This window comes from Alexandromys fortis, unplaced genomic scaffold (assembly GCF_014885135.2).
Source record: "Alexandromys fortis isolate MF-2015 unplaced genomic scaffold, M_Fortis_MF-2015_v1.1 scaffold_234, whole genome shotgun sequence".
NCBI lineage: Eukaryota > Metazoa > Chordata > Mammalia > Rodentia > Cricetidae > Alexandromys > Alexandromys fortis.
The window spans coordinates 46,117-72,409 of record NW_026068113.1 but is presented as its reverse complement, the minus strand read 5'-3'; the positions used below and the strand labels follow the sequence as shown (position 1 = coordinate 72,409).

Genomic DNA, 26,293 nt, shown 5'->3' with positions numbered 1-26,293 from the left:
AAAGTCATAATTCCTGGAGAGGAAGCTGTTCTGGCTTACTGCTCGTGCTCACATTTAATCTCCACATAGATTGGTCTAGCATTCATCTTCCTTTTTTCTGTCTGAAGAGTCCAAGCCAAATTGCCTTACAAGTAATAGATTTACTGCTACCAAGAATCAATCAGACTCTTGCCTAAGTTACAAAATGTGAAACTACGCACATGTACAAGTACACCCTTCCCTTCCATATGGCTCCTCAAGAGGGTGCCAAATCCTACAGCTAGGACTAACTTAGCTTTCTACAGAACACCAGATGGAGGTAGATGGAAATACGTGGTTGTCACCTCAGCCATGACCATATCTTGGCACTTTTTAATGAATTTCCCTTCTGCCTTGACAATTGTCTGGAGAAACTTGATGTACTGGACATTTCGACCGTGGGTCTCTATGCAGTGGACGAAGTGCTGGACCACTCTCTCGTTGATCTCACTGCACAGCTGGAAGTTGTTCATGAAGATGTGCTGCATGGTCACTGCCTCCAGGATCTGGGAACAGACGAGGATTGCGCACAAGGACGGGGTCAGAGAGAGCCCAGAGCAGGTTAAAACATGAGCTAACCAAGGCTACTAAAACCCAGAAGCACTTGTCGATGCGAGCATGCTTCTCACTCTTGTTTCACGTTCTTCCGTTTGCTAGCAAACACCGTGTTTTTCCAAGATACTGTTAAACGGCTTCTGAAAAGATGCTGTGTGCATTTTCCAGTACAGTTTGCAGTCCAGTCCAGTTGTTCTATATTTATGTGTATAAATGCTTTGTCTGCATGGATGCATGTACACTTCGTGTGTGCCTGGTGAATGCCGGAGTCAGAGGAGGGTGTGCTCTAGGAACTTTGCTTTGCACATTTTATCCAGAGTTACTCATAGATCCTGAGTTTTATGACTGATATAAAGTAGATGCTTCTTTCTATCGCCACCCTTTTTAACATAACAAAGAGCGTACATAACCCTATTTACCCAGAATTCCTTTCACAGAGAGCTCCAGTTGTTCTAAGTATGTGTATTTGTATATACAATGATAGATTTTGCCATGTTATTTACAAACCCAAGAACTAGACAGTGACTAACTATTCACTAAAAAGGAAGTGAACTTTAACTTACAGCCATTTTATCGAATGCCAGTGAGCCATGGAAGACAGTGAGAAAAATACTCATCTATGGTTTACAAAGGCATCAGTGTTGAACAGAAAAAAATGCAGTATGAAAGATAGTGCATGAAGTGTGAAGGCATCTTAAACAAAATGTGCTATATTTATTTACTGTATCTAGGAATATGTACTTAACAGACAAGCTATGTTCTGTGGGCATATTACATATTTAGCTAAGTACTAAGACGTCTCACTTTTGTATTAGTAATTGTGACACATTAATATTATTAGGAAAAGACAGAAATACACCTTCTTCGCCCTTACTACTTTCCTCCATTATACCCAGGGCATCCTAGGCTCACAATATGGGGTACTTATGTCCTGAGGGCTGGCCACAGTGCTCTCCTTTGGAATGAATGCTACATTCTAACAAGTTCCAGAACCCATGATATCTAAGGACAACTGGCTCTCCACAGTCCTCCCAATACAGGGTTGCCCAGAGGCTTCCTAGCTCACCCCTGGGTTGAGAAACAGGTTTATGTGTTTATGCAGCAAGGCTTGATTCTGCTGGTTGCCTGCACAGAAATTCTGCAAAAATTCATGAGCCAGCCTCATTATCTCCTGCATCTTGGTGTCTTCCGCCTGTGTGGGAGGAGAAACAGGAAAAGCATTTATTGTAAGGCTTCTACTCCACGCTATTACCTTCTACCAAGGTGGCCTCCAGAGGTGTATGCCCAAGGCACTGTGGGTAGAGTGAGGTGCTTGTATGACCCCCTGAGAAGCAGCCAGGATTTATGTGCCCTGTAACTGAAAACGAATTCTTTCCTACTGGTCACTAGAACAAACACAAAGATTTTGCATAGGAAAAGGCCATGGAGTCAAAGTAACAGAAGGATCTCATTGTCTACTGTTGGCTGAATTTCTGAATCCCTACTCTGAATTCCGACTTTGGAGAACAGGTGCTGACTATAAAGAAGGGCCCATTTCACCCCTGTTGCTAAATCCTCAGCTCATCTGCTAACTTTTTAGAGGTCACCCATTGTCAAATATCTGGGAGGAGACGAAAAGTCCTCAGATTATAAATTAGGACAACTGCACCGGTTCATCCCCTTTCTCTGCAACCCTAGACATATCTGTAAATGGAGATTTAGCTTTACCTTCTGAAAAATGGGACAGTATCTGCCCTAGGCATGCCATGGTTGGTCATGTAACTCTTCCATAATTCAGACTCTGTAATTTCCCATTACCACCTTTACTGTTAGTAAAGAGTTAAATATTGTTACAAAACAGAAAACCTACTGTCATTCTGCCCAGTTCTCAATCACAAACATTTGAGGCAGTGAAAGGAGACTGAGACTCTCCAAAGTGGACGTCAGTATTCACGTCCTCCTGCCAAAGGTCTGCTAATGCATCTCGTATCTATCGCTTCCTCCTGGAGGCAGGAGACTGGCAGCAAGGATGAAGACCCTCACGCTGTCTGCGACATGGAACAAGTTACTTCAATACTCTGTGTCTCCATTTTCTCATCCATAAGTGGAGATAAAAGCAAGTACACACAGTACAGTCACGAGGAAGGTGAAATGAGAAAGTCCACGTGGAGTGCTTAGGCAGCCCGGAGAAGTACGAGTCAGCTATGGCTTCTGGTTTGAACGGAGGTCAGTAAAATTAAAGAGCCAGGCAGAAAAATTTTCAGATTAGTGAGTCAAGAAGTTAAACCCAAAACACTGCCAGTACTTATGTAACTATCTGGAAATGCAGCAGCTATTCTGAGCTGACATGCTAGGAACAAACAGGCAGAGGGTTGGAAGTGGTCCATTTTTATAGCTCATCAACTTTGGCCCAAGAAGTAACACAACCCTGGGAGAAGACAGGACAAACCCGTCAGGAACAAGTGGCACAAGGATTGGGAGCAACCAGCTATGGTAATCTAACAAAACCACAAGAACAACAGGATACTAATAACAAGTCTATGTAGGTGGGAGTGGCACTACGCCTACCTCTAATTTGGGGGCAAAAGTTTTACATGTAAGACACTAGAGGACTCAGGAGAGAGGGATACTGCTGGTTGAGATGGGGAACCTTGAAAGTCCTGTATGCTTCCATTTCTTCTACTAAAATAAAGAATCTGTTAAGCTCAAGGCAGTGAAGAGCTTCTGGGGTTTACAGAGTATTTTCACAAGGTGGCAGACTTGGAAGACATTGTGTGATAAGATGTTGCTTGCTGGAAATCTCTAGAATTCTCACAAACTGGGATGTCTGTGCTCTTTCCACAGTGAGTGAACGCGCACACACACACACACACACACACATACACACACACACAGAGAGAGAGAGAGAGAGAGAGAGAGAGAGAGAGAGAGAGAGAGAGAGAGAGAGAGATATCTGCCTCAGTGGCATCAACTCAAAATTAATCTGGTAATACATACTTTAACATTGCTTTATGAATGGCTATCACTAAAGTCAAGGACCAAGCTATGGCCATCCAATCATCTTCCCATACTACACAGCAGAAAAGTGTGGTAGACATGCACTCTTGTATGAACTCTAAGTTTAACTCCAAGTTACCAACAAGTCTGATGTCCCAGAAGGATGCACTTTGTGCTTTCCTTGTGGCTGGGAAAATATATAACTCAGCTGCTTGATAACTTCTCCCTGACTAAGCAGGTAGCTTCTGTGTATGGCACTATCTAAACTAGCAGACCCAGACTGCACAGGGGAGCAGAGCTGGCTCTAGTCATACAGCTGTGTCACCCTGAACCTCCCTGGCCACAGTGTCCTCAGGACAGTAGGAGCTAAGAAGCACAAGGGGCTCAGCAAGGTGTTGGGCAACCTAGAGTCCCTCAGCAGTAGGCTCACTGCTGGAGATGACACTTCACCAATGCCTCTGGGTTGTTATGGATGATCTAAGTACTCCAGAGTCACACCAAACTTCCCTAGGCCTCAGTTTCATACTATGTCAAGTGGATAAACCACAAAGCCTCACTGCTATTGCAAGGTTTAAATGAATGCTTTCCCAAGAATCTTGCTTGTCTCCATAAATGCTGAGTAGATCGTTTCCTGCCTGTTCTTAGTGGGTTTTGTCAACAAAATCCAGACAGCTGGAAAGAGGGAATTTCACCTGAAAAAATTACCGCCATCAGATAGGTTTGTAGGCCACTCTGTGGGGCATTTTTTAGATAAATGATTGAGTGGCATAGCCCAGTCCACCGTAGGCAGTGCCAACCTTGGTCAGGGAGTTGTATTAAAAAGCAAGCATGGCAAACATAGTCTGGCATCAGTTCCTGCCTCGAGGTTTCTGCCTTGAGTTCTTGCTTTGACTTCCCTCAGTGATAGATGGTGACCTGAGAGTTATAAGATGAAATGAACCCAATTCTTCCCCAACATGCTTTTAGTCATGGTGTTTAGCAAAGCAATAGACACCAATGCACATACATAACCTCTGGTGTAGACCTAGAGGTCCCCAACTAGCAAGGGTTAGGCATGATAGAAGAATGGAATCTTTGTTTCTTTATAGAATACCAACATTGGAGGTGTGGGGGAGTCTGTCTCATATAAATTAGCTAGAATTGCTTTATGTCACAAGCTTATTTCGCTGTTCACCTACTATGTCCAATCCCGAAGTGTTTGGAGAGAAGAGTCAACCCACCCTGGGCAGCAGTAGCCTGGGTGCAAGGCCCTCTCACCTTCTCATAGGGGATCTGCAGCAGTTCGAGCACCACGGCATGAGCGCCCATGTTCCTCAGCAGCCGCTGCTGCTGCTTCCTGCTCTTCCTCACTGAAGCACTCTCTTGCACACACAGTTTGCTAAGTCGAATCAGAATCTGAGAGGAAGAAGTCAACATGAGAAAACAAACCTGGAACTGTCGTGTGGGGAGAACCCAGAAGGGGAGCCGGTGACAATACATGAACAACTTAGGACAGGGGCATGCCTCATGTATGTCATGTCCCTGATGAGGGCATGAAATCCAGTCAGTGTGAGAAAAGTGTGTCTTTCAGATTAAACAGCATATCTAGGTTTCAACAGCCAGTGAAATGAGTTCATAGGTCACTTAAATAATCTGATCGGACAACAACTGCCAAGACTTAGGAGGGCTTTGCTGAAATCAAACCACTATATGCAGAGACTTCTAAAGACAAGCATGGATATAAACTTAGTGACCATATGAATGAACCTTTGATCAGCTTTAAACCTGAAAATTATGTATTACTTTTGAAAAAACAAAACAAAATAAAACAAAACTTTGTCTACCAAAGGTAAGGGACTGAGAGCATTCAGTTAATTCACAGAGGAGCTGGGATTCAAACTCAGACCTGAGGCTAAAACTCAAGTGTTCACTTAAGGGTGCTGCTACTTTCTCCCGGGTCAAATTTTACACAAAGAAAAAGAGCTCAAGCAGTGCGCCTTCAACCTGTCTAACGCTGAGAAAGCTCCTTAGAGAACTATCAGGACGAAGCAGGCATGGGGCAGCTCACCTCCTTCACCACTCTGTAGTTGTAGCTGCTGGTGCTTTCATGCTTTTGTGGCTTGTTACTCCCCTCCTAGGGACCAGAAAGAACAAACATGCGGTCGGTGATTCTCATGGTCAACTTTTGGGTAAGCATCACCCTTTATGAAAGTACACACATTCTGCACTGTCTTTCAATACTCAGGTGGCCCAAGACATTCACATATTCTTCAAGCTTTGGAAGAAGATGTCATGGACACAGGAGGCCATGCCCTACTGCATCTCTGCGGGAAATGTAGTGCTACACCTGACTCAACGAGGCTCTTCTCTATGGTCCAGGGTTACCCAGAAATACATCTGAACTTTGATTTTATAGCTAATTTCCTAGGAGAATAGTGGTTACCCTGGCTATGCAGCAAGCATCTCTGGGGAATAAGACCCACCCTATCACCTGTATTTATATTTAAGACTCGGAGAGAATGCTTCCTTGTTTGAAGGTGCAGAAAAGCCACATGGGAAACACAGCTTGGATTTTGCTTACCTCAGTCTTCTTATGTTCATTTTCACCAGAGGCACCATCCATGGTCTCATCAGGACCCTGGCCTTTGTACACCCATAGCTCGGATTTTTCCACAATGGAACGCAGTTGGTCCAAGTCTTGCTTGATCTGTTTGTAGTTGTCCACATCTTGGCTGGTAACCAGCAGTTGAACCTTAATGAACACAATCCGTTAATTACATGAAACTTAAAATGTACACACACATACACAAACACACACACACAATCATTTTACTACACATTACAACTCTTTTTTTTTTTTTTTTTTTTTGCCAAAGAAGATGTCCCAAGATGTTTGGAGAACACCAGTCCCCTAGGGTTTCTGCCGCTAGCCTGCAGGGAAACAGGGATAGCAGGAGGCCAGGCACCCCTAAGGAGAACCCCTTAACTGAAGCCCCCCACCAGCTCATGTGAGCAGCAGAGATGAGTTGGAAGTATAGGGACCCCAGGTCTAAAGTGCTTCCTCAGAAGAGCGCAGGTCACACGACTGGGTCAGCCATGAGAACAGCACCAGGAGTATCGGTGGGAACCACAGCTGCCTGAAGCCGGGCCTGGCTGGGCTCTGAGTGTCCATTAATCCAGAACGAGAGCAAGACAATGGTGCGTCCAGACTAAACTGCGAAGGTGCGTTGTGGCCCTGACGCAGGGCCCATGTAAGCTGCTGCTCCAGCCTCTAGCGCAGCCCTTCAGGCCTTCTGGGAGCTCTCAGGGTTGACACGCAGCCGAACGCTCTGTGGCCAGTCCTCAGAGAATCCCCGCGAGGCCCTGGAGAGTCCCAGTTACGAGGCCGCCACCAGCTCTGCCTGCCTGGATCTGGCCTTGGCAGGGGCTTCTGGATTTATGTCAGGAAGGGGCTCCGAAGGAACCTCTGGTAAGTCGATTTGTTCCTGAGTGATTGCATTCAGCTCCTCCAGGATGGCATCCTCGTCCTCCTGGGTGAAGTTGCCGGCCAGCAGCTCATCAATTTGCCGCTGGTACTCTACGGCGTCCTGGGTCTCGTCCAGGATCCGCTCCACCTCCTCTATGGACATCACCTGGTGCATCTTATTCAGACACTCGTTGCCCACCTGAAGCCCCTCCATCACCTTCATCTCGATCTGCGTGAACTCGATGCTCTGAACCATGGCTTCCAGGCTGCTGATCTGATTCTCTGTCCTGTCGAGCAGCTGCTCCCGGTATCTCTTCTTCTTGAGCAGCAGCTTGGCCCGCTCTTTCCTGCCGTCCCGCAGCAGCTGCCTGGCCAGAGCCCGCTCCCTCTCCAGCTGCTGTGTGACCCTCTTCTGGTACTGCCTCAGCTTGTCTCTCTGCTGCTTCAGTTGCAGGATGGCCCTGTCCTGCTCGGTGACCCGGCTCTGCTTCTTGCGGCCAAACAGGTTGCCCATGGCGGCCCCCGCGCCGGCCGGCCGAGCCCGTCACCGCCCCATTACACCTCTTTTGATACCCAACAGCCATGTTGGCTACAGGAAGTACCTGTTTGAAGGCCTGAAGGACCTCCTGCCTTTGGCTGAAGTGCCGAAAGAGGAGCTGCAGGGCCCCAGACACCAGGGGTGGGTAGTCATGCATTGTCAAGTGGAGCAGAACCCGGAGGAAGGTTCTACCACCATGATCATCCAAGTCCAATGGTGTGTTCTCCTCACTACAGGAACACAGGAAAGAGGGAGAAACCAAGTAAACCACAGATTCAGGATCATGCATGTGAGCCTTGACAGAGCAAACGCAGTTGAAACACTACTCTATGCAACGAAACCTCAGATTTCATCAATTTCTTAATGAGACAACTGTGCATTACCTTCAGCTACGTTGTGAGATGAGTAAGAGGGTTCAACAATACATTTTTAAACCAAAGCCCTTATGCTCCTAAGCTGACGTTAGAGGACTCATGACATCTCACACAGTGTTCTTCCACTGTACTTCACCTGTGCTCCATAATCTACAGCAGATGTGCGTCTTCAAGCTTTTGTGTTTTGCTCACCATACGTTTTGATGATGGGCAGTGTTAAGTGGCCACACAAGTGCTTAAACCACGACTCTGTTCTACGTGTTCATTAGCATCTCCATGTATACTGCCACCAACTAGTTTGATTCCATGATTCCTGCTTCTAAGTGTTGGAACAAACCAATAAAAAACTCAGTCTGCTCCAAAGGAGATTCAGCCAACATATTTAACAGTGGTTACTTCAATATCTATGATAATTATTGTGCTACTTACATAAAGAAGATCCATAAACAGACACTGAATTGAATGGCAAATCACTTCACAAATGGTCACACTGGTCAATAACTGCGTTAGCACCTATACTGTGTCTACAGTTGCATGAATAAGAAATGGTTAGACCATCATGGCTGCAGGCTAATAAGTACAGGGAGGACAAGACGTGGCAATATTGTAGTCACACTGTGTACCTAAAAAGGCGTGATGGTTGCACTGCTGCTCAAGATGAGGTAAATGGCTGGAAAGCTGAGCTGTCATTTGATAGTGTCATCATTGTCAACTGGATATCATATGATACTTAGCGTCATCACTGTCAGCTGGAAAAACTGCAAACAGATGTGCCTCAAAGTTCACGTTTTCTTATATTAAGCACTGAGGCAGACTGCTAACATTCACAGCTCTATAAACTGGGCCTTTGCACTATGCACATCCTTAAGTAGCTCTCTTTATTACTAACACTGGCCTTGGCCAATACATCAGTAAGCACAGTGCGAGCAGACGTGTAATTAGCACTTGCATACTGTTGGCTTGTCTTCTTGGAACATTTGTTCTGGAAATCAGCCATTGTACTGTTAGAAGCACAAACTGGCCATGTGGAGCAAGGTTGAAACCTCAGCTTTAACATATTCTTTTGAAGGTACCAGAAATGAGTAACTGGGAATGGCAGGGTGTGCCATTCCCAGTTACTACATCACTACAGTTGCACGGCAGACCTAACTGCTCAGGGGAGCCCCAGTCAACCCAGAGAACTGTGAGAATTACTTGGTGTTCAAATGCTTGAGACTTTTGGAGATGCATGTTATTGAACAATAAGTAATAGAACCAAATCTGCTAATTGTAATTGCTTTGCATGTAGGGTATTTATTCTTGTAGATATGTGAGTCCATTCTAATAATGATTTATGTTAAAACTAAGGCCTGTGATGATAAGAGGGGCTCACATTAGCAATAATTAAAGGACAAATTGTGGGGTTTTCTTTTCTTTGTTTATTTTGTTGTTATTGCTGCATAGCTTGTCCAGAGCTCAGGGATCTACTGTAGCACGCGCGCACCACCTAAATTCTGTGACTCAGTAGCTTCAAACAGAGCAGTACAAGAACTTGAACCTGAAGGCTAAATAGTGGTGTGCCCAAGAAATAACCCTGTGAGACTTCTAGAAGGGCTGCCTACCACATTCTCGAACTACCATGACATAGTCAATGAAAGCACACTTGCCTTCCTCCAAAGATGCCTTCTGCTTGTTCTTCAATGTGTTCAAAGTCAAGAGCACCTGAAAGGTGAGAGAACGGAAGGTGAGATACAACAGAGCCCGAAAACCTGCTTCTCACAGACTGACGCTAATGCGCTTCAATAGCCTTGCTCACGGGTGGCCCTCAAATCTGCCAGAATCAGGACCTACAAGGCTAGCCCAGACGACCCTCACACCTGTCATTTTTTGTTGCTAAAGAAGAGTGGTGGTCTCAATCCAAAGAAGGCTTAGGCTATCCGGGAATCATGTCTACCCACTGGCTCTTAGCCTTTTCCATTATTTTATGGCTAAGCACAACTTCAAATACAGAACAAAAGTTACCAATGGACAACTGAGTTCTTTGGAAATATTTTTGGGATTCCGTTGGTTTCGGGTTGCTTTACAGGTAATCCCAACACTATAAACCTCAGCTATCTTCAGTTCCTAAAGACATAAGGTCTACCTCCCAAGCAATGTTTATTTCTTTCTCTCTCAGTATGCTCTTGATGGAAGAGTCCTTAAAACACAGCAATCCTCAAGAGTAGTCACATTTTACTTTTTTCTGGATGATATTGTTTTGAGCCTCAAGTGCTATTACACCCAGGTCCCACCCTATGGATGAATCCCCAGGCTGGCATCACTAACCTGGAACATTACTTGGCCCTTCTTGGTTGCTGTTTCCGGAGGATGTTTCTGACGACTGGGAATTGCTTTCATCAAACTCCCGCTTAAATATACACAGGAGGCAGGAGATCCTATAATCCAGCCTCACATTCAAAATAAACTAAAGATTCAAATAGAAATGGAAACACTTGGTTACATTAACATACCATCTTTAACACTTTGCCAAGCCGCTGCATTCTGGCAGGGCCTGGTATCAGCAGCATCAATTACCTTAGGCACTGAGTCAAATATTCGTCTTGGGTTTCAACAGTCACTTTTAACAACCACAGACTTCTGAGGGGCACACGAGTCCGCCCATGAGACACCTTAGCTCCCAGTGCAGTCTCTGGCATCCTGAAGATGAATTAAACACCTGGAATGCTACATCACTCAAGCCTCCATCCTCTCTAAATCAGGACTCTATTTCAGCAAAGACTCAAAGTCAATTCTGGGCCTAACCTAAGAAGTTGGCTGCTTTGAACTGAAAAGAACTGACAGAAATTTTGCTTTTACTTCCAAGAATTTGCTTCATTTATATTTACAACCACTTTCTGATCATCTCCTCTGATTTAGGTAGAGCCCCTGGGCTCTCATTTTGTTAACTTCCTATATTCCCTATCCCCCTACTGCTGCAGACACGTTCCAAAGGATTATTGCTAAGACCCAGAAGAAAAGTCAGCCAGCTGCACTATTTAAGCATCCTACCGACATCCTTCCTTCCCCTTTCTCCTAGCTTCTGCTTAGTCCTCTGGGTGACCTTACCCAATTTCAGGCTGTCACCAGTACCAGATGGAGACAGATGTTTGACCTGTCTCCAAGCTATTAGTCCATGTTCCCAAGTGACCATTGTACATCCTGTTTGGTATCTTTCCAGAACCTCCAATTCAGTATTATACAAAACCAACTATAATCATTACTTGTAGGTGTCAACCTGGATTGATTTAAAGGACACCCAGATGGCTGGCAGGAGGCTGGGAAACCACACAGAAAGGTGGGGAGATGGGCAGCGAGCAACTATTAGTGAGGAAGGAGGGGTTCCTTTTGTTTTTAATATTTTTCAGTTGCAGGAATACAGGAATTGACACAGCACATGGAAACAATCAAGTTAGGGGAGAAGAGATGAATAATGTTAGGAGCAAGCCAACTCCTTGTGTATGGAAGGAAGAAGTCTAGGCTTGTTCTGGGTGTGAGACTCTTGGCCTCATGACATCCCTAAACTCCCAACAGCTTGAGCAGCTCTCTTTATGTTCTATGTATATGATTTTTAATGCTCAAAGAAGTTGCTTAGTGGGAAGACTCACATTAGCTCTGCCCATGTCCAGCTCCTGCTGCATCTGTGTCTGATCAAGCCATCTTAAATACAGCGGTCTTCTCTCACAACTCCATCAAAAACCATTATCTCTGCTCCCTGCCTATGGTGTTCTCCAAAACAGCTGATCCTCCTTCTTTAAAAGAATTCATTTTTATTAGATGTGTATTGGTTTTTCACCCACATGCTTGTCTGTGCAGCACGTGCACGCCTGGTACTCATGGAGGCCTGAAGACAGTCACCAGCTTCCTGGAACTGGAGTCACAGATGGCTGTGAGCCACCATAAAGGTGCTGGGAATCAAACCCAGATCTTCTAGAAAGCATCCAAGTGGCTTTAACCATTGTCATCTCTCCAGTTGCCAGCTGGCCTGTCTTTATGTGTAAACAACTAAGCATTGATTTTTTTGATGATATGTGCCTATGCTCCCTGTCCAAATAGAGCTCTTTAGGACCAGAACTTTAATGGGTCTTGTTCATTGCCTGCTTCCAAGTGCTAAAAGGGAGATGGAGCTGGAATCAACAAACATTCATGGGCGGGTAGGTAGGTGGATGAAAAGAGCAGAACACTGATGGGGACAAGGAAGAAGAGGAAGAGGAAAAAAAAGGAGGAGGGAGGAAGAGGAAGGCTTTGCAATGCTAATAGAACTTTTGAGAAGCACACAGTTAGAGACCAGCAAAGGCTTGGCAGAGAAAAGGAGGCTAGCTGGGATGTAAAGCTAAGGGAAGGAAGCTCTGGGATGGCAGAATAGACAAAGTCATGATGGGAAGGGGTGGGAGATGACAACCAAGAATTAAAAGGAGTTAATTCTGAAGTGATACAGAGGGATGAGCTAAACAGCTGGCCCCTATCAGAGCAGAGAGGAAATATTGAGCAGGGACCCTATCAGTATCTTGTTCTCTGCACCACACCTGCAGGATTTCAATGATCTTCAGCTTGGTGTCCATGACCATGATGTCCTCCTTCTCTGGCTCTGCCTGCTTCACGTTTCCTTCAGGGGCAGTAGCCATGGGCGTCATGGGCAAAAAGCCTCCTCCACGAAGCACCACCTGGGTCATGAGCTCCCCAACTCCGTGGATAGATCGCATGACATTACTGCCTATAAAGGGCAAAGACAGACAGATCATGGTCATGACATTTTCGGAGACAGCCTGCAGCATCTGATTAGAAGTATGGCTTTTTTGAGACAAATTATTTAACACATATCTGTTCTGATACACTCCCTCAACTCATGGAACCCAAGAGGTTAATATGCATTACTAATTTAAGGCTTCTGGGAACAATGGGAAGAATAGGGGTTTGACATGTCTAATGGGGCGTGTGTGTTTATTAATTACCCCACCAAATCTGACTCAGCACCAATGATACATGCTTGTTATTGTGCACAAAATAGGAATATAAGTTAGCAGGGTACAAACACTACTGCTTTTAACAAGAACTGCTTGGTCTTGAATTACCTCACTTCTGAGACTCAGTTTCCTGAGCCTATAAAAAGGGCTCTATGACAGAATTCAATGCTATAATATATGCAAAACAGCATCACACAGGACTTGACAAAGAGGGAAAAATCAAGTCAAATACCTTTTTCATCCTAGCTGTAGGAAACCAGCTAAGCATATGATACATGGTGTTATTCTATGCATATTTTGACCCCAAAATACAGGAAAAATGAACAGATAAGCACAGATTTGCCTATTCACAAAGTGAAAAGAAACACCAAGGTACAAGTGTGCACTTTACTCCGTCATATAGGAGTACCATCATCAAGTGTCTCAGTAGCATCGAGACCAGACAGTAGGACTTAGGCTTCAGAGGGTTAAACATTCAAAGCACGGGGTCACTTTCAAATTATTCCGTAAGACACATGGAAAGACTCAAGCAGATGCAAAGCAAAGAGTAAATTGATGAGGATGACTGGAAGTGATGGCACTGGAGTCAATGGAAACCTTGCACATTTTATTTCTATTGCTATGCTTCCAATGTTGCGACTGGACAAGACAGGATGTCACATGATGAGGCATGGCATGAGTGATGAGGAGGGCATCTCTTAGTACAGACACTTCAGATACTCACTCTTCAGCTTCTCCTCATCATTGTTACCTTTATTCTCTTCTCCTTTCGCCATCTTGCTAATGGGGAAGATGGTAGTCACATGGACACAGTCTAATATTGCCAAGAGGATCTTGGTTAGTCGGAGAAGGTCAGAAAAATTGTAGAAACCAAAGTATATGAGATTTCTGGCTAAGTTCACAACCTGTTGCATTTGAAAGAAGAAGAAATGGGTGTTCAGTGGTCTTTGTCCTCTGGTTCCACGCGATGCTGATTAGCCGATCACAACATATCATGCCCTTCTTTATGGTTAAAGAAGGCATACATCTAGTTCTCTGCTTCTGATTAAATTGCATTTTGTTTCACAAGAAAGAAAACTAAGAAATGAAAATTTGCAAAATCGGACGGTGGAGGCGATGTACCTTTAATCCCAGCACTTAGGAGGCAGAGGCAGGCAGATCTCTGTGAGTTCTAGGCCAGCCTGGGCTACAGGAGCTAGTTTCAGGACAAGCTCCAAAGCTACAGAGAAACCGTGTCTCGAAAAAAAAAACAAACACATAAATAAATATAATAAAACAAAACCCGACTCATCTGCTTTGCTGACTAGTTCAGAAAAATAATGGGCCTAATCAATTGGCATCCTGACTTGCCAAGGACATACCACATCATAACCAGTAAGAACACAGATAATGATGCTGTGGTTCTCTGGAACATAATCCCTAAAGCATGATAGTAGTTTTGGAAGTAGTTTAATGCAAAGGCAACAGGATTTATGTTCCTCAGACAGTTTCCCTGACTGGCAACTGTTCTATTTTGTTCGGAGTAAATCTGACCCAAATTCCTTTTGTGTTTCAAAACTACAGCACAGTCGCTGAGGACTGAGATAGCTTCTCCTTGCTCCACAGAAAAACAACCACTGTGAACAAAACTTCACCATTTCACCATGCCTTACCTCAAATGTAAGCTTGTTTTTCTCCTTATCAGAGAAGGGGAATCTTTGACAAACCACATCTCTTAAATACTCCTCCACAAATTCCATCGTCTGAGCGAACCTCTCCTTAATTTCATCTTTGGATGCCCCACTGCTGTCGTAGCTGAGAGGAGAAGAGAGAGAGAAGGAAGGAGAATGGCAAGCTCTTCCCAGCCAGGCCCTTTCAGGCTTCTCAGCCTCAGCATCCCCCGCCCAGGGCTCGACTTACACTCCTTTCCTTAACACAGATGCTTACATAGATAGCCACGCATCATGTTTACTGTCTGTCTGTCCCCACTATCGCAGAAGTAGTTTTCTAGATTCTGCACTAATATTTCTGTCTTGGCACATGGTACACCCTCAGATATTTGCAGAAGGAAAGGGCTAAATAAGAGAAAAACACAGCCCTGGCATCTTACTTTCTCAAGAAATTCAACAATATTTGCTAGTTACACAGTTCTATTTAAATGTGAAAGAAAGAAGTTCTTTCTCCTGTGATGTCACTAGGTCACACATGTGCTTTATCTGCTAGTACACAGAACAGTAGAATCACAGGGTTTTTAAGTGAAATACGATCTCTACAGGGAGCTGGACCCAGGCTTACTCATCAATGGCGATCTCGGAGGGAATTTCTGACCACAGACGAGCGTATTTCACAGGAGTCACTTGCTCCTGGGGATCTCGGTCCACATGCATGTGAAGCATCAGGCGGCAAAAGGATGCCCTGAGGTCGTATGGTAGGTTCTCATCAGACATACAGCGCAGAATAAGATCAACATCCAGCTGGCCAGAGATCTCATTGATAGCCAGGTACTGGCGGTCCAGACACATCCTTGCAAAGAGGTTAAGCTGATACCTGAGAAAAATCAACAGAAGGCTCGTGCTTCAGAGATCAGTCAATATGAGGGATACAGAGAGCAGGGTAGTCCAGGTGGCCTCAGATTTCAAAGGAGTGACAGACGGCCACCTGAACTTACATATCAACATCCCTAAATGACTGTTGTATATCCAATTTTAGATTCTATATTAGGGAGATGGAGGAAAAATTCAAGGTCTGCCAAAGCCAGCAACCCATAGTCACACATCAGTTTAGCTGTGCTAAAACAATCATTTCATCATGTGATTCCATTTGTAATTTCATCTTATAAAATAAATAGGGAAAAATGACTAGGCCTGAAATGATTATCTTTCTGCCCTCTAAATCTCTCTCTGTTCTCCCCTGTATTTTATACAGACATCAAAGACCATTCAGGAAATGTCAAAGACACTGTTCCTATAAGTGGAATTAAAATTCTATAATATCAGGGCTGGAGAGATGGCTCAGTGGTTGAGAACAATGGTTGTTCTTCCAGAGGACCTGGGTTTAATTCCCAACACCCATATGGCAGCTCACAACTGTCTGTAGCTCTAGTTCGAGGTTATCTGGCATCCTCACACAGATATTCATGAAGGCAAAACACCAATGCACATAAAATAAAAATAAATTATTTTTAAAAATCTATAATAGCCTTAAGATTTTTTAACATGCAAGTTAATACTACTAAAACGTAGATGGAATCATCCAGTTTAGGACTGCTTAGTAAAGTTAAAAATATGAGTTCCCACCAACCCATGTCTTCATAGAGAATGGAAACTCATGTGTGAACACAGAATTAAGGATAGACCCTTCATATGACATGAAGAACTCAACTGTGGCATATGATGGAATGTCACATGTCAATAAAAGTGATATATTAGCAAATTAGAAGACATACAGCAGTCAAAATTAAAGAAACCATCTACCTCTATTAACACAGAAATTATACTTTCATATATCTATTAGAAACAGCACTAAGGAGAGCTTTAGAATGGTATTTGCTGTAAGAAATCTTTTACATATAATCTGAGGAGTTGGAAACATATACAGATGTAAACACACTGTAAACACACAAGGAGGAGCTGAAGCGATGAGTCAATGGTTCAAAGCACTTGTTCCTGCAGAGGACCTAGGTTTAGTGTCCAGCACATAATCCAACTAGCCAAAGGCTCAGTTCCCAGAAATCCAGTGCCCTTTTCAGACCACCACAAGCATAAGCACATATGTGGTGATGCACAGACATACATGTAGGCAATATGTGTACACATAAAATAAAATACTTTAAAAATTAACAAAAAAATTTTTTAAAAAAAGACCATCATATATATAAATAGACTAGAATATAGAACAGACTAGAATATAGGCATAAGAAAAGGTATTCTACTGCAAAGTTTTATTTATTTTATTAGGAAATACTAGAAGTACTAATTTTTGTTCCCTTTTCTTTTAGAAGTATCTAGTAGGTAATGTTTCTTCTTTTTCCTTTGCTTCAGGTGGCAAGGCTATATGGCCTTGGGGCTAGGACTAGGACTAGGGACTGAGATGACTAGCAGAATTGGACATTGGTGACATACAATGGACACAAGCAAGTAGATAAACATTCCAGGAAAGACAGCAGCTCAAGGGAGTTATGAAAACTGGAGGGTGACAGCCAGAATGTATCTGTGGCGTTAGGCAGGAACAGACAGCACATGCTGAGCATCCATGCCTCAGAAATGCACCATACCAAGGTGCTGAGTACAAGAGTTACTCAGATTTTGGGATTCTTGTATAAACTTTATCACTGTTGTTTTGCAAATCTGAAAATCTAAAATACTCCAAAATCTGAATCTTTTAAAGCATCCTGCTTAGGGTTCCAACAGTTCTGTATTGCAATTTCTGCAATTTTAGGTTGACTTGTATTAGTGCAAATCCCTGGTTTTTATCATGTATTTGATACATGCACACAGATAACTAGAATATGAAAATGCAGGTGTGCGTATACACAAGGGGAGACATTGTCTGTAAATGTTCTAGAGGACTGGCACTATTATCCCTAGTTTGAAGAAGAGGGCTTTGGAACATAAAGTCAAACTTAGCTAAAGTAACAAGGCTAGTTACGAAAAGAGAGCAAGACCTGGAGAGATGCAGCCTGATCCTGCAGTTTGCTTGCTGCTTACTACAGTATAGACAGGCTGTGCTGTATGGGCCAAGTGTAACAGAGGCTGAAGCAAGCTCTTGTTCTTCCTATGACCAGGACACACAACCAGATAACGATGGACTATGAGTCTATGGTACCTTCCACTCAAACCTCATCAACACACATCAGTCTTTCTGTTGGACAATCTTACTGTAGGCCATCACACCATTCCCCAGAACAGTGGTTCTCAACCTTCCCAAAGCTGTTTGGGACCTTTAATATAGTTCCCTATACTGTGGTGACCCCCAACCAGAAAATTTTTTCTTTGCTACTTCATAACTGTAGTTTTGCTACTGCTATGAATCATAATGTAAAGATCTGTGTGTTCTGGTGGTCTTCGGTGACCCCTGTGAAAGGGTAGTTCAACCCCTGCAGGTTGAGAACCACTGCCTTAGAGTGAGAAACAGAAAACCATATGCTCCCAAGTGCCACCACTGTGGGGCCCTTCGGCCCATGCCCAGCATGCCTCTCACTACCTGTAGTAGCTGAGGATGTCCCGGTCTAGCCCAAGCCCAGAATGCCTCTCACTACCTGTAGTAGCTGAGGATGTCCCGGTCTTCCTTCTGTCCCTCTTTAGCATCTTGCGCCAATTCCCTGACACTCTTACTACGGATCTCTTTGTTGCTGTCCCTCCAGAACAGCCAAACCTCTTCCTCATCCTCTCCAGCTTCCAGAGCATTCTCTCCAGTGGCCACGCCTTCAAACTCAAAACGAGAAAGAACCAACCTGTGAAAAAGGAGACAGAGTTCAGTTTTTATGAAATCCTTTGAAGTCTTGCTTTGCTTCCAGCCTAGAAATACACAGAAAACTACTTTGTTCTTTATTCTTCCCAGAGGCAGAGCAGCAAAGAATCTGGGTGGTCCTCGTGTGCTTTAACCTGGGAATTCTTAACTAGGACAATTTTCCTCCCCAGTACACACCTGGCTACATTTTTGGTTGTCACAATGGCAAAGAAGGTACTGCTAGGTTTGAGCAGCCACAATCCAGGGACACTTTTGCTAAACATCCTATAGTGACAGGACATTAGCCACCACAAAGTCACCTAGCCCCAAATGTCACAATGCCAAGGTGGAAGTACCTTGCAGTAACAAAAGTTCTTTAACTTTTACAACTAAAAAAAAAAAAAAAAAAAAAAAAACTGCACCATGCTCTTACACCTTAACTCTATTTAATACTGTCCATCTACAGTGCTACAGTATAATCACCAGGAAAAATGCTCCTTTGCTAAAAGTGAATTACTATTATTACCAAAGAAGCAATAATGGTAATTATGACTATTATCAACAATAATTATTATCACTACTTTACTGAGGACCAAAAAGCACTACTTAAACATTTTTATTACATTTTTATTTGTTGGGTGCTACAATGGTCGTGCAGAGGTCGGAGGACAACTTTCTAGAATCATTTCTCTCCTATTACCACGGGGTTTCAGAGGATTAAACTCATGTTGTTAGGTTTAGTAACAGGTGCCTACACTCTCTGAGCCATCTCGCCAGTCCAACAAACTTTTAAACAATGATAACTTACAACTTTTCCCAACACTAATTAATATTAACCATGATTATTTGTTACATTCTTCATTTTTTAATGAAGGACTTCAAGGCTCTTTCACTCTTTAAGCTGTGTGTCAAATGCTGCCTGGTGGGTTTATACAATTTTACAATATACAGAGTAAGTGACATAGTATATTTTAAAGTGTCCTTCTGCACAGAAGATCAAAAGCAAGCTAAACGCAAGCCCAACTGTTCTTCTAAACAAGGCCTGTGAAACAAAGATGACATTCTACCAACCAACATTAGACTAACTCTGTAAAGATGAAGGGCTAGGTTCATTCTCCATGAGCATACACATTCATTTAACATCTAACCTTATCTTTCGTGTCTGTCCCTAGACGGTACTCACTTGGTCTCAATCAGGATGTCAGCGTTGGTGGGATTCAACACAGCTTTACAAATGAGCTCCTGGGTCACAGGAATCGACTTGTTCATGGACACGCAGAGGTCGGAGAGGTAATCCAAGAACCTAATGAGGAGGAAAGAAAGCAGGATGTTGAACACAGAACAAGCAGAGGGAGCCTGACTCTTCCTCACACAGAATCCTACATTCCCTTCTCAAGAGAAGTCAGATATATTGTAGACTTTGATGACAGTGACCACAAGAAATCTAGATATAGCAGATGGGAAAAAAAAAGAAAATAAAGAATTGAGCAGAAGAGGGAAATGCCTGAGGTTAATGAAAAGGCGACAGGACTAACAGGAGGAGGATGTTCTCATCGGGAAGAGATAATAAAGGCGCTGGGACCAGAGGGGACAGGGCTAGTTGATGCCTTAAAGCCCAAGGTGGCAGGCTGGCTGTGATACTAACTGGCTGTATTCTGCTATGGATTGTTTCTGGATAATCCATAATTATCAATTAACTTATAATAATTAACCTGATTGCATGCCAGTTCCTAGTCTATAAGAAAAGACATTGCATACATTTCTAAGGAGTTTCCTGAAGAGTAAACAAGGAGATCCATGACTATTGCCTTCTGGAGATGCCAGGTATAAATGGCAGTGGTCACCTTTACAGCAGCACTGTGAGCTCTGTCTGCAGAGTGACTGATGGCATAGTGCTGTGAACTGCTTCCCATGCCACCTGAAATCTCAGGGAGAACAAAGAAGGAGGAGATGGGGAAGAGGGAAAAGAATGGGCGCAGACTTGTGTGTATAAGAGGGTGGGAAGAACTCGCTTAGATACAGGAAAGCATTCAGGAGACAACTAAACATCCAAGGACACGGAGATAACATGGGCAGGAATTCTGAAAGCTCAAGGCCTAAAAACCAAATGTCACTGATTGGGTGTCAAGTGAGTAGCAACTCACAGGTATTTATAGCTGCTCATTTAGCAAATAAAGGAACTAAATCTTGGGGTGAGAGAGAAAACTGAGCAGCTGGTAAACAATGAAGATGGGGCTGCAGCAAGCAGTTCCAATACCACATCCTTGCGGGGCAGTGGTGGCTCACGTCTTTAATCCCAGCAGCCAGGAGGCAGAGGCAGGTGGATCTATGAGTTTGAGGCCAGCCTGGTCTACAGAGCGAGTGCCAGGACAGCTAGGGCTACACTCACTCTGTCTCAAAGAAAACAACAGCCAAGTTCGCGGGAAGGAAAGGTGAGCAGCTGCTGAACCCTGAAGATGGAGGCTGCAGCAAGAGGTTCTAATAGCACGCCCTTGCCACTACACATCAAAGGGTCACTGCAAACTGGCTGTCAGTCCCCAGGACAACAAGCCTCCTGCATAACCCCAAGGACAGCGACAGTCCCACATCTTAGATGCACAGACGCCTCCTCCTCTCTGGCGCCTCACCTGGGCTCCCTGTTCTTTCGCACCAGGCTGACGAACGTGTCGATCTCTGCTGCGGTGATGTGCTTTTCCAGGAGTTTCCGGTTATTGTGGAGCAGGGCGGTGATGGTGTCTTCAGCCAACACATCATAGCCAATCTGCTTCTGCATGAAGCCAAACTGCTTGGCTATGTACTCCTTTGAGGGGAAGAAACACAAGTCAACAGGAGAGATAAAGACGGTGTGATTAAATTAAACAGAAAAACTAGCAGCGGTGCATGAGGACTGTGGTTCAACAGGCAAAGGACCTTGGGCATCTTTCTTCAACCTTCTACCCCAGGGCAATGATGACAGAGCCCTGTGTAGCCTTTACTAAACCTATCACACAATATCAGCAAGGAAAAGAAGAGTCTTGTCATCTACAGGTGGATATTTTCAATGTACATCAAATTTTAGTCTACTGACTCATTCTTAAAATAGGGTTGGAAGCCTAAGACCTGGATATAGGGCATTTTCTAAATTAACTGTTGATGGGAGAGGATCCAGTCCATTGTGAGTGGTGCCATCCCTGAGCTGCTGGTCCTGGGTTCTATAAGAAAGTGGACTTGGTAGGCCACGAAGAGCAAGTCAGAAGAAAGCATGCCTTCTATAGCCTCTGCATCAGCTCCTGCCTCCAGATTCCTGTCCTCACTGATTTTGATGATGGAATTGTGAGTGAAATAAACCCTCCCCCGCACCAACAAAAACAGGGTTGGAAGCAGTTACACAACTCTGAATGTATTACTAACTCAGGACGACTTAACCTTCCCCATTCCCCTGGAGCTGATGAATACTGATAATCCCTATCTGGACATTTGGAATGTCAGCCCATGGCAGTTTTCTTTTCTTGAGTTAAAAAAAATCATTTTTTAAACTTTCTTTTTTACTTGTCTGAGTATTTTGTGATTGTGTATGTTAAGTTCTCTACACATGTACAGTGCCCACAGATGCCAAAGGAAGGCATCGGATGCCTAGAGCTAGAAGTATAGGTCATTGTAAGCTGCCATATGCGTGTTAGGGACTGAACTAGGTCCTATGCAAAAGGGTACAAAGCTGTTAACCACTGAGTCATTTCCCCAGTCCCCTAAAACTTCATTTTTAAAGTCGGTAGGTTTGTGGTATATTTTAACCTTAGTGCTTGAGAGGCAGATTTCTGTGAATTTGAGCCCAGTCTGGTCTACATGGAGAGTCCAGGCAAACCAAAACTACACTGTGAGACACTGCCCCCCCCCAAAAAAAAGAAAGAAAAGAAAAGAGAAAAATAACACCAATAGGTATAAGAGAGTCAGGAATATCTAGCATAATCAATTATATCCATAAATGCATGGATCCATCTTGGCTTTGCAGATCAAACATCATATTTTACAGAGCTATCTGCAGAACCAAGGAAACCCCTTCTGAGAGCACTTAGTTTCTATTTGAAGATATTTCCCTGGTAGAATGCTTACTCTCCTCCCTCCCCACACCTCCCACTTCCAAACACAGATACACGGGCATGGAAACCCCCCCACCCACACACACATACACACACAACTTTCTAAGATAGTTCTATCCATGAAAGACTGTTTGCTTGCTTAAGATTGAAGTAGTTCTTCAATCTGGATGTAAATTGTTCCCCTAAGTCCTAAATCCAGCAGCCACTCAGGTTTTTTACAGCAGACATGCAGTCTATCCTTAAGGATGCATGGTTGACTTCAGAAGTACAGCTCTGCCACCTGCCACATGATCCATAAACTACTAATATCCAATCCAGCAGCAACAGCAGCAAGAAGGACTAGTTTTTGTACAAGTGTTATGTCCAGACACACACTACAACCCTGATATCCCTTCACCTAAAGAATGAAGACAAAGGCAGGCTGTATGTATTCTGGTATGATTGAGTTGGAGGTAGACTTTAAAAAAAATCTGCAGCCTGCTGGCATGGTTATGTTTCTAAATCATCAGTAAACATTAATGTTATCTTCACGATAAAGAAAGCCTTTAACTACAAAGGAAGTTCAAACTTAAAACCCAGCCACAGTGGCAGACCTTAAGAATGGTAACATTGCCAATTTGTGCACCCTCAGTGCTACAAAGATGCTGGTTGTCTTGTCTTAGCACCACTGACATGAAGCTAGATCACTCTTTGTTGAGTAGGGATGCCCTAGGTGCTACTAGGTATTTCCCAGTATCTCTGTTCCTACCCATTAGATACCATGAGTGCTTCCAAGATGTAACATCCAGAGGGGTCTCCAGACACTGTCACAGTTCTGAATGGACAGAATTACTGCTGGTTGAGAGTCAATGATCCATCAACACATCTTGCAGTGTCTTTAGAGTCTCCATGCTGTTTATTACACCATTAACTTCACTGGAGGAGTGTTTATCATATTTGTGTGTGTACGTGTGACACAGAGAGAAAGAGAATGAGAGAGATACCTCTACTTATGGACAAAATGCAAATCTCTGTATAATATACACATACACATATAGTCACTTTGTTAGAACATCAGCAAAAATGATCTAGAACCATAGTCAAGAAAAACTAACCTTCAACAGTAGAGGTCATGAAAGGAGGGTAGGAGGAAAACAATCTATTTCTTAAACATGAAATCATTTCGTGCCTAAGCCTTATGGGAACATGGCACAAAAACATACAGCAGAGTTAGGGAAACGGCTCAGTGTGGTGAAGTGTTTCTTGCACAAGCATGAACACCTAGCACCCACACAAAAGCCGGACATTACCATAGACACTTGAAACTCTCTAGTCCTGGGCTGGGGAAAGACAAAGTTCACTAGAGCTTCCGAACCAGCTGCCAGCACAGCTCCTGGTCCAATGAGCAATCCTATCTCAGAGGAGCAAGGAAGAGAGTGATGGAGTAAAACACCTTATACCCTCCTCTGACTTCCACAGGCATAGGTGTGCACACTCACAAAATGCACATTTACCCCACACAGAACACACACACACATGTTCCACATACATGTACTGCAAATGTAACACCAATCTCAGAAATAGAAGTTTCACTGAAATGTGTTCACAGAAGAGATTTCTTGGTATCTTTTCTATTTCTTATTTGTAAGTTGACACCTGAAAATTACACATGTTTACAAGGAACTGTGATGCTTTTCTAGTTTCTTTCTCAAGGCTCATGTGATACATGTTCTTCCCAAACTCGCCAACCATCCGCTTCCTTTTTAGGGGCAAATTTAACAGTGGATTGACTATTCTCTGCCCTTTAAATGCAAAGGTATATATCACTTAAAACTCATGATTAAAGCACATGAATGTCAGGGAGGAACCCAACATTTATTTCCTAGCCATTTTAATCCCTACCTGGTTCTTCCTGTAGTCTTGCTGTGAGTGTCTCAGGACCCTGTAGCAGAGTCGGCAAATATGTCGGAAAGGAGCATGGCGCTGGTCCCCCAGCTCCTCCAGCCGTAGCATCGGGCCATCCCCACAGTCTGTGAAGGGGGCCTGCAACAGCTTGAAGATCTGTTTGTAAAAAGAAAGAGCAGTCTGCCATCACTGTGTGCTTTAAACTCTAAATCTCTCTCCAGGAGGGGACACACCTATAGGAGTAGCAGGATTACTCGGAAAGGTTTTCTCTATTCAAACTCATCATGAGAATTGAAACCTACATCTGTCAATCATTAGGGCTTGGTTTCTACACATTCAGCACACTGAGACCTCATCGGTCCTCACACACACGGTGGAGCATCATTTAGTAGACTGTGAGGAGGGGATTTTAGGTTGAAATTATATACCTTTATGACTTCTGCCAGGGATAAAATAAAAAACAGATTAGCATTGATCCAGGCACTAAAACTGAAGTTGTGAGGACTTGCTAAGGCAGATTTCACAAACATCCACAGTCTAATTTTGACCTCAATTGTCTGTGCATGCCCACGCAGGCATAGGCTGACCTCAAACAGCTGGCATGCAATCCCTAGAAGGAGATTCAGTGAGTTTCATAACAGTTCGGAAACTATCTGCCTGGTTTCATGAGACTATCCAACCCTTTTCCTGTAAGACAGTGTGACCTTGGCCACACCAAGCACAAGGCTCCACGGACAGGATGCAATTAGCCAACCTGCTTGTGGATTAGGCTATAAAAGCAGCCATCATCTTGTAAAACTTTGAGTGCTTGCTGAAGACCGTTGGATTTGGTGCCTCCTGGACTACAATCCTAGTAAGACCAAAATGAATGTAATTCTTTGCTATCAACTAGATTGATGTGATTTCAGGGAACACTGACTAACAGTGCAGCTCAGGGCCAAAAGAAACTAGTTCTCTCACTGGGAAAAGTGCAGCATCTACAGTACTTAAGTATTGTGAGGATTAAAACGGACAGCAATTGTAAACCTCAGAAACACAGTGTCCTACGCAATTGACCAACACTGTTTTAACCCCTCACGGGAAAGCTACTGTGGGACTGAACAAGGACATTAAGCCAGAATTCTAATCTGGAATTCAACACATGAAACATCTGGATGTAATTTGTTGTTGGACTTCAAACCCTGCTAAAATATGAATTTTGTCTCTCACAGCCCAACAGGAAGGAGGATTTCCACACGCCAAATTCTCACGGAGAAGTATGGGGCTTTGTAAGGAGTCCTTTCATTTTGGTCACCAGCAGGTTTAAAGGAAACACTAAGCAATTATCCCGCAGCTTTGGAGAATGCACTGCGTGTATTCAGCATGTGTCCTCTACCTGTATTTGCCATGCTCCTCCCTTGAATCTGTCTGTTTATTTAATACTGTCAATATTCAGAATTTTAAAGGCCCCTAGAAGCTCATGGTTAAGGCCTGGTCCCTGATGTGGCTGTGTTAATAGGTGAGTCCTTTGGGAGGTGACCTGGTCACGATGGCTCTGATCTGATTGGGTGGATTCACAGCTGACTGGGTTCCCTAGAAGAGGCCTGGTCAGGGAAGCAAGTTCTCTGCTTCCTCATGCAGAGGAGAGCAGCTCTGCCCCAGCATAGGCTCCTCACCACCATGCACTGCACCAGAGGCCAAGAGTGACAGGGTCAGTGACCATGAACCGAAACTCCTGCAACTGGGAATCACAGCAGACCTTTTCTCTGTAAGATTATTTCCAGGTATATTGTCACAGCGATAGAAAGGTGACTCATACATGCAAAATGCCATCTAGACACTTCTGTAAACTAGCATTCCATGTTTATGGAAACATTTAGAAGTGATCATTACAGCTGCTCAGAAGAGTTAATATAGGCCCGCTGGGTTTGTCAAATATCTCAAATTCCCTAAACACACTATACTACTTTTGAATAACATAAAAGTATTACCTGAATGCTTCTTAGGGTGCCTAATAGATGAACACCCACATGGCTCATGCC

The 26,293-nt window shown here is 43.8% G+C and overlaps 2 protein-coding genes across 2 annotated transcripts in view; both read right to left on the bottom strand.

Moving 5' to 3' along the window:
* Nucleotides 1-26,293, bottom strand: part of Itpr1 (inositol 1,4,5-trisphosphate receptor type 1) — a gene marked incomplete at its 5' end in the record, with an annotated part of 210,471 nt that overhangs the window by 145,580 nt on the left and 38,598 nt on the right. The window contains 16 exons of the mRNA XM_050124741.1: nucleotides 324-524; nucleotides 1,640-1,765; nucleotides 4,807-4,944; nucleotides 5,597-5,662; nucleotides 6,110-6,280; nucleotides 7,597-7,762; nucleotides 9,553-9,607; nucleotides 10,211-10,349; nucleotides 12,448-12,635; nucleotides 13,610-13,790; nucleotides 14,538-14,679; nucleotides 15,160-15,411; nucleotides 18,122-18,316; nucleotides 19,496-19,615; nucleotides 20,940-21,112; nucleotides 24,270-24,428. Of these exons, the coding sequence (XP_049980698.1) occupies nucleotides 324-524; nucleotides 1,640-1,765; nucleotides 4,807-4,944; nucleotides 5,597-5,662; nucleotides 6,110-6,280; nucleotides 7,597-7,762; nucleotides 9,553-9,607; nucleotides 10,211-10,349; nucleotides 12,448-12,635; nucleotides 13,610-13,790; nucleotides 14,538-14,679; nucleotides 15,160-15,411; nucleotides 18,122-18,316; nucleotides 19,496-19,615; nucleotides 20,940-21,112; nucleotides 24,270-24,428 (2,472 nt within the window). The remainder of the gene's footprint in view (nucleotides 1-323; nucleotides 525-1,639; nucleotides 1,766-4,806; nucleotides 4,945-5,596; nucleotides 5,663-6,109; nucleotides 6,281-7,596; nucleotides 7,763-9,552; nucleotides 9,608-10,210; nucleotides 10,350-12,447; nucleotides 12,636-13,609; nucleotides 13,791-14,537; nucleotides 14,680-15,159; nucleotides 15,412-18,121; nucleotides 18,317-19,495; nucleotides 19,616-20,939; nucleotides 21,113-24,269; nucleotides 24,429-26,293) is intronic.
* LOC126490069 (charged multivesicular body protein 6) lies at nucleotides 6,402-7,540 on the bottom strand. The gene has a single exon (XM_050124738.1). It carries the CDS (start codon nucleotides 7,506-7,508, stop codon nucleotides 6,906-6,908), a length of 603 nt encoding a protein of 200 aa, XP_049980695.1. The 5' UTR covers nucleotides 7,509-7,540; the 3' UTR covers nucleotides 6,402-6,905.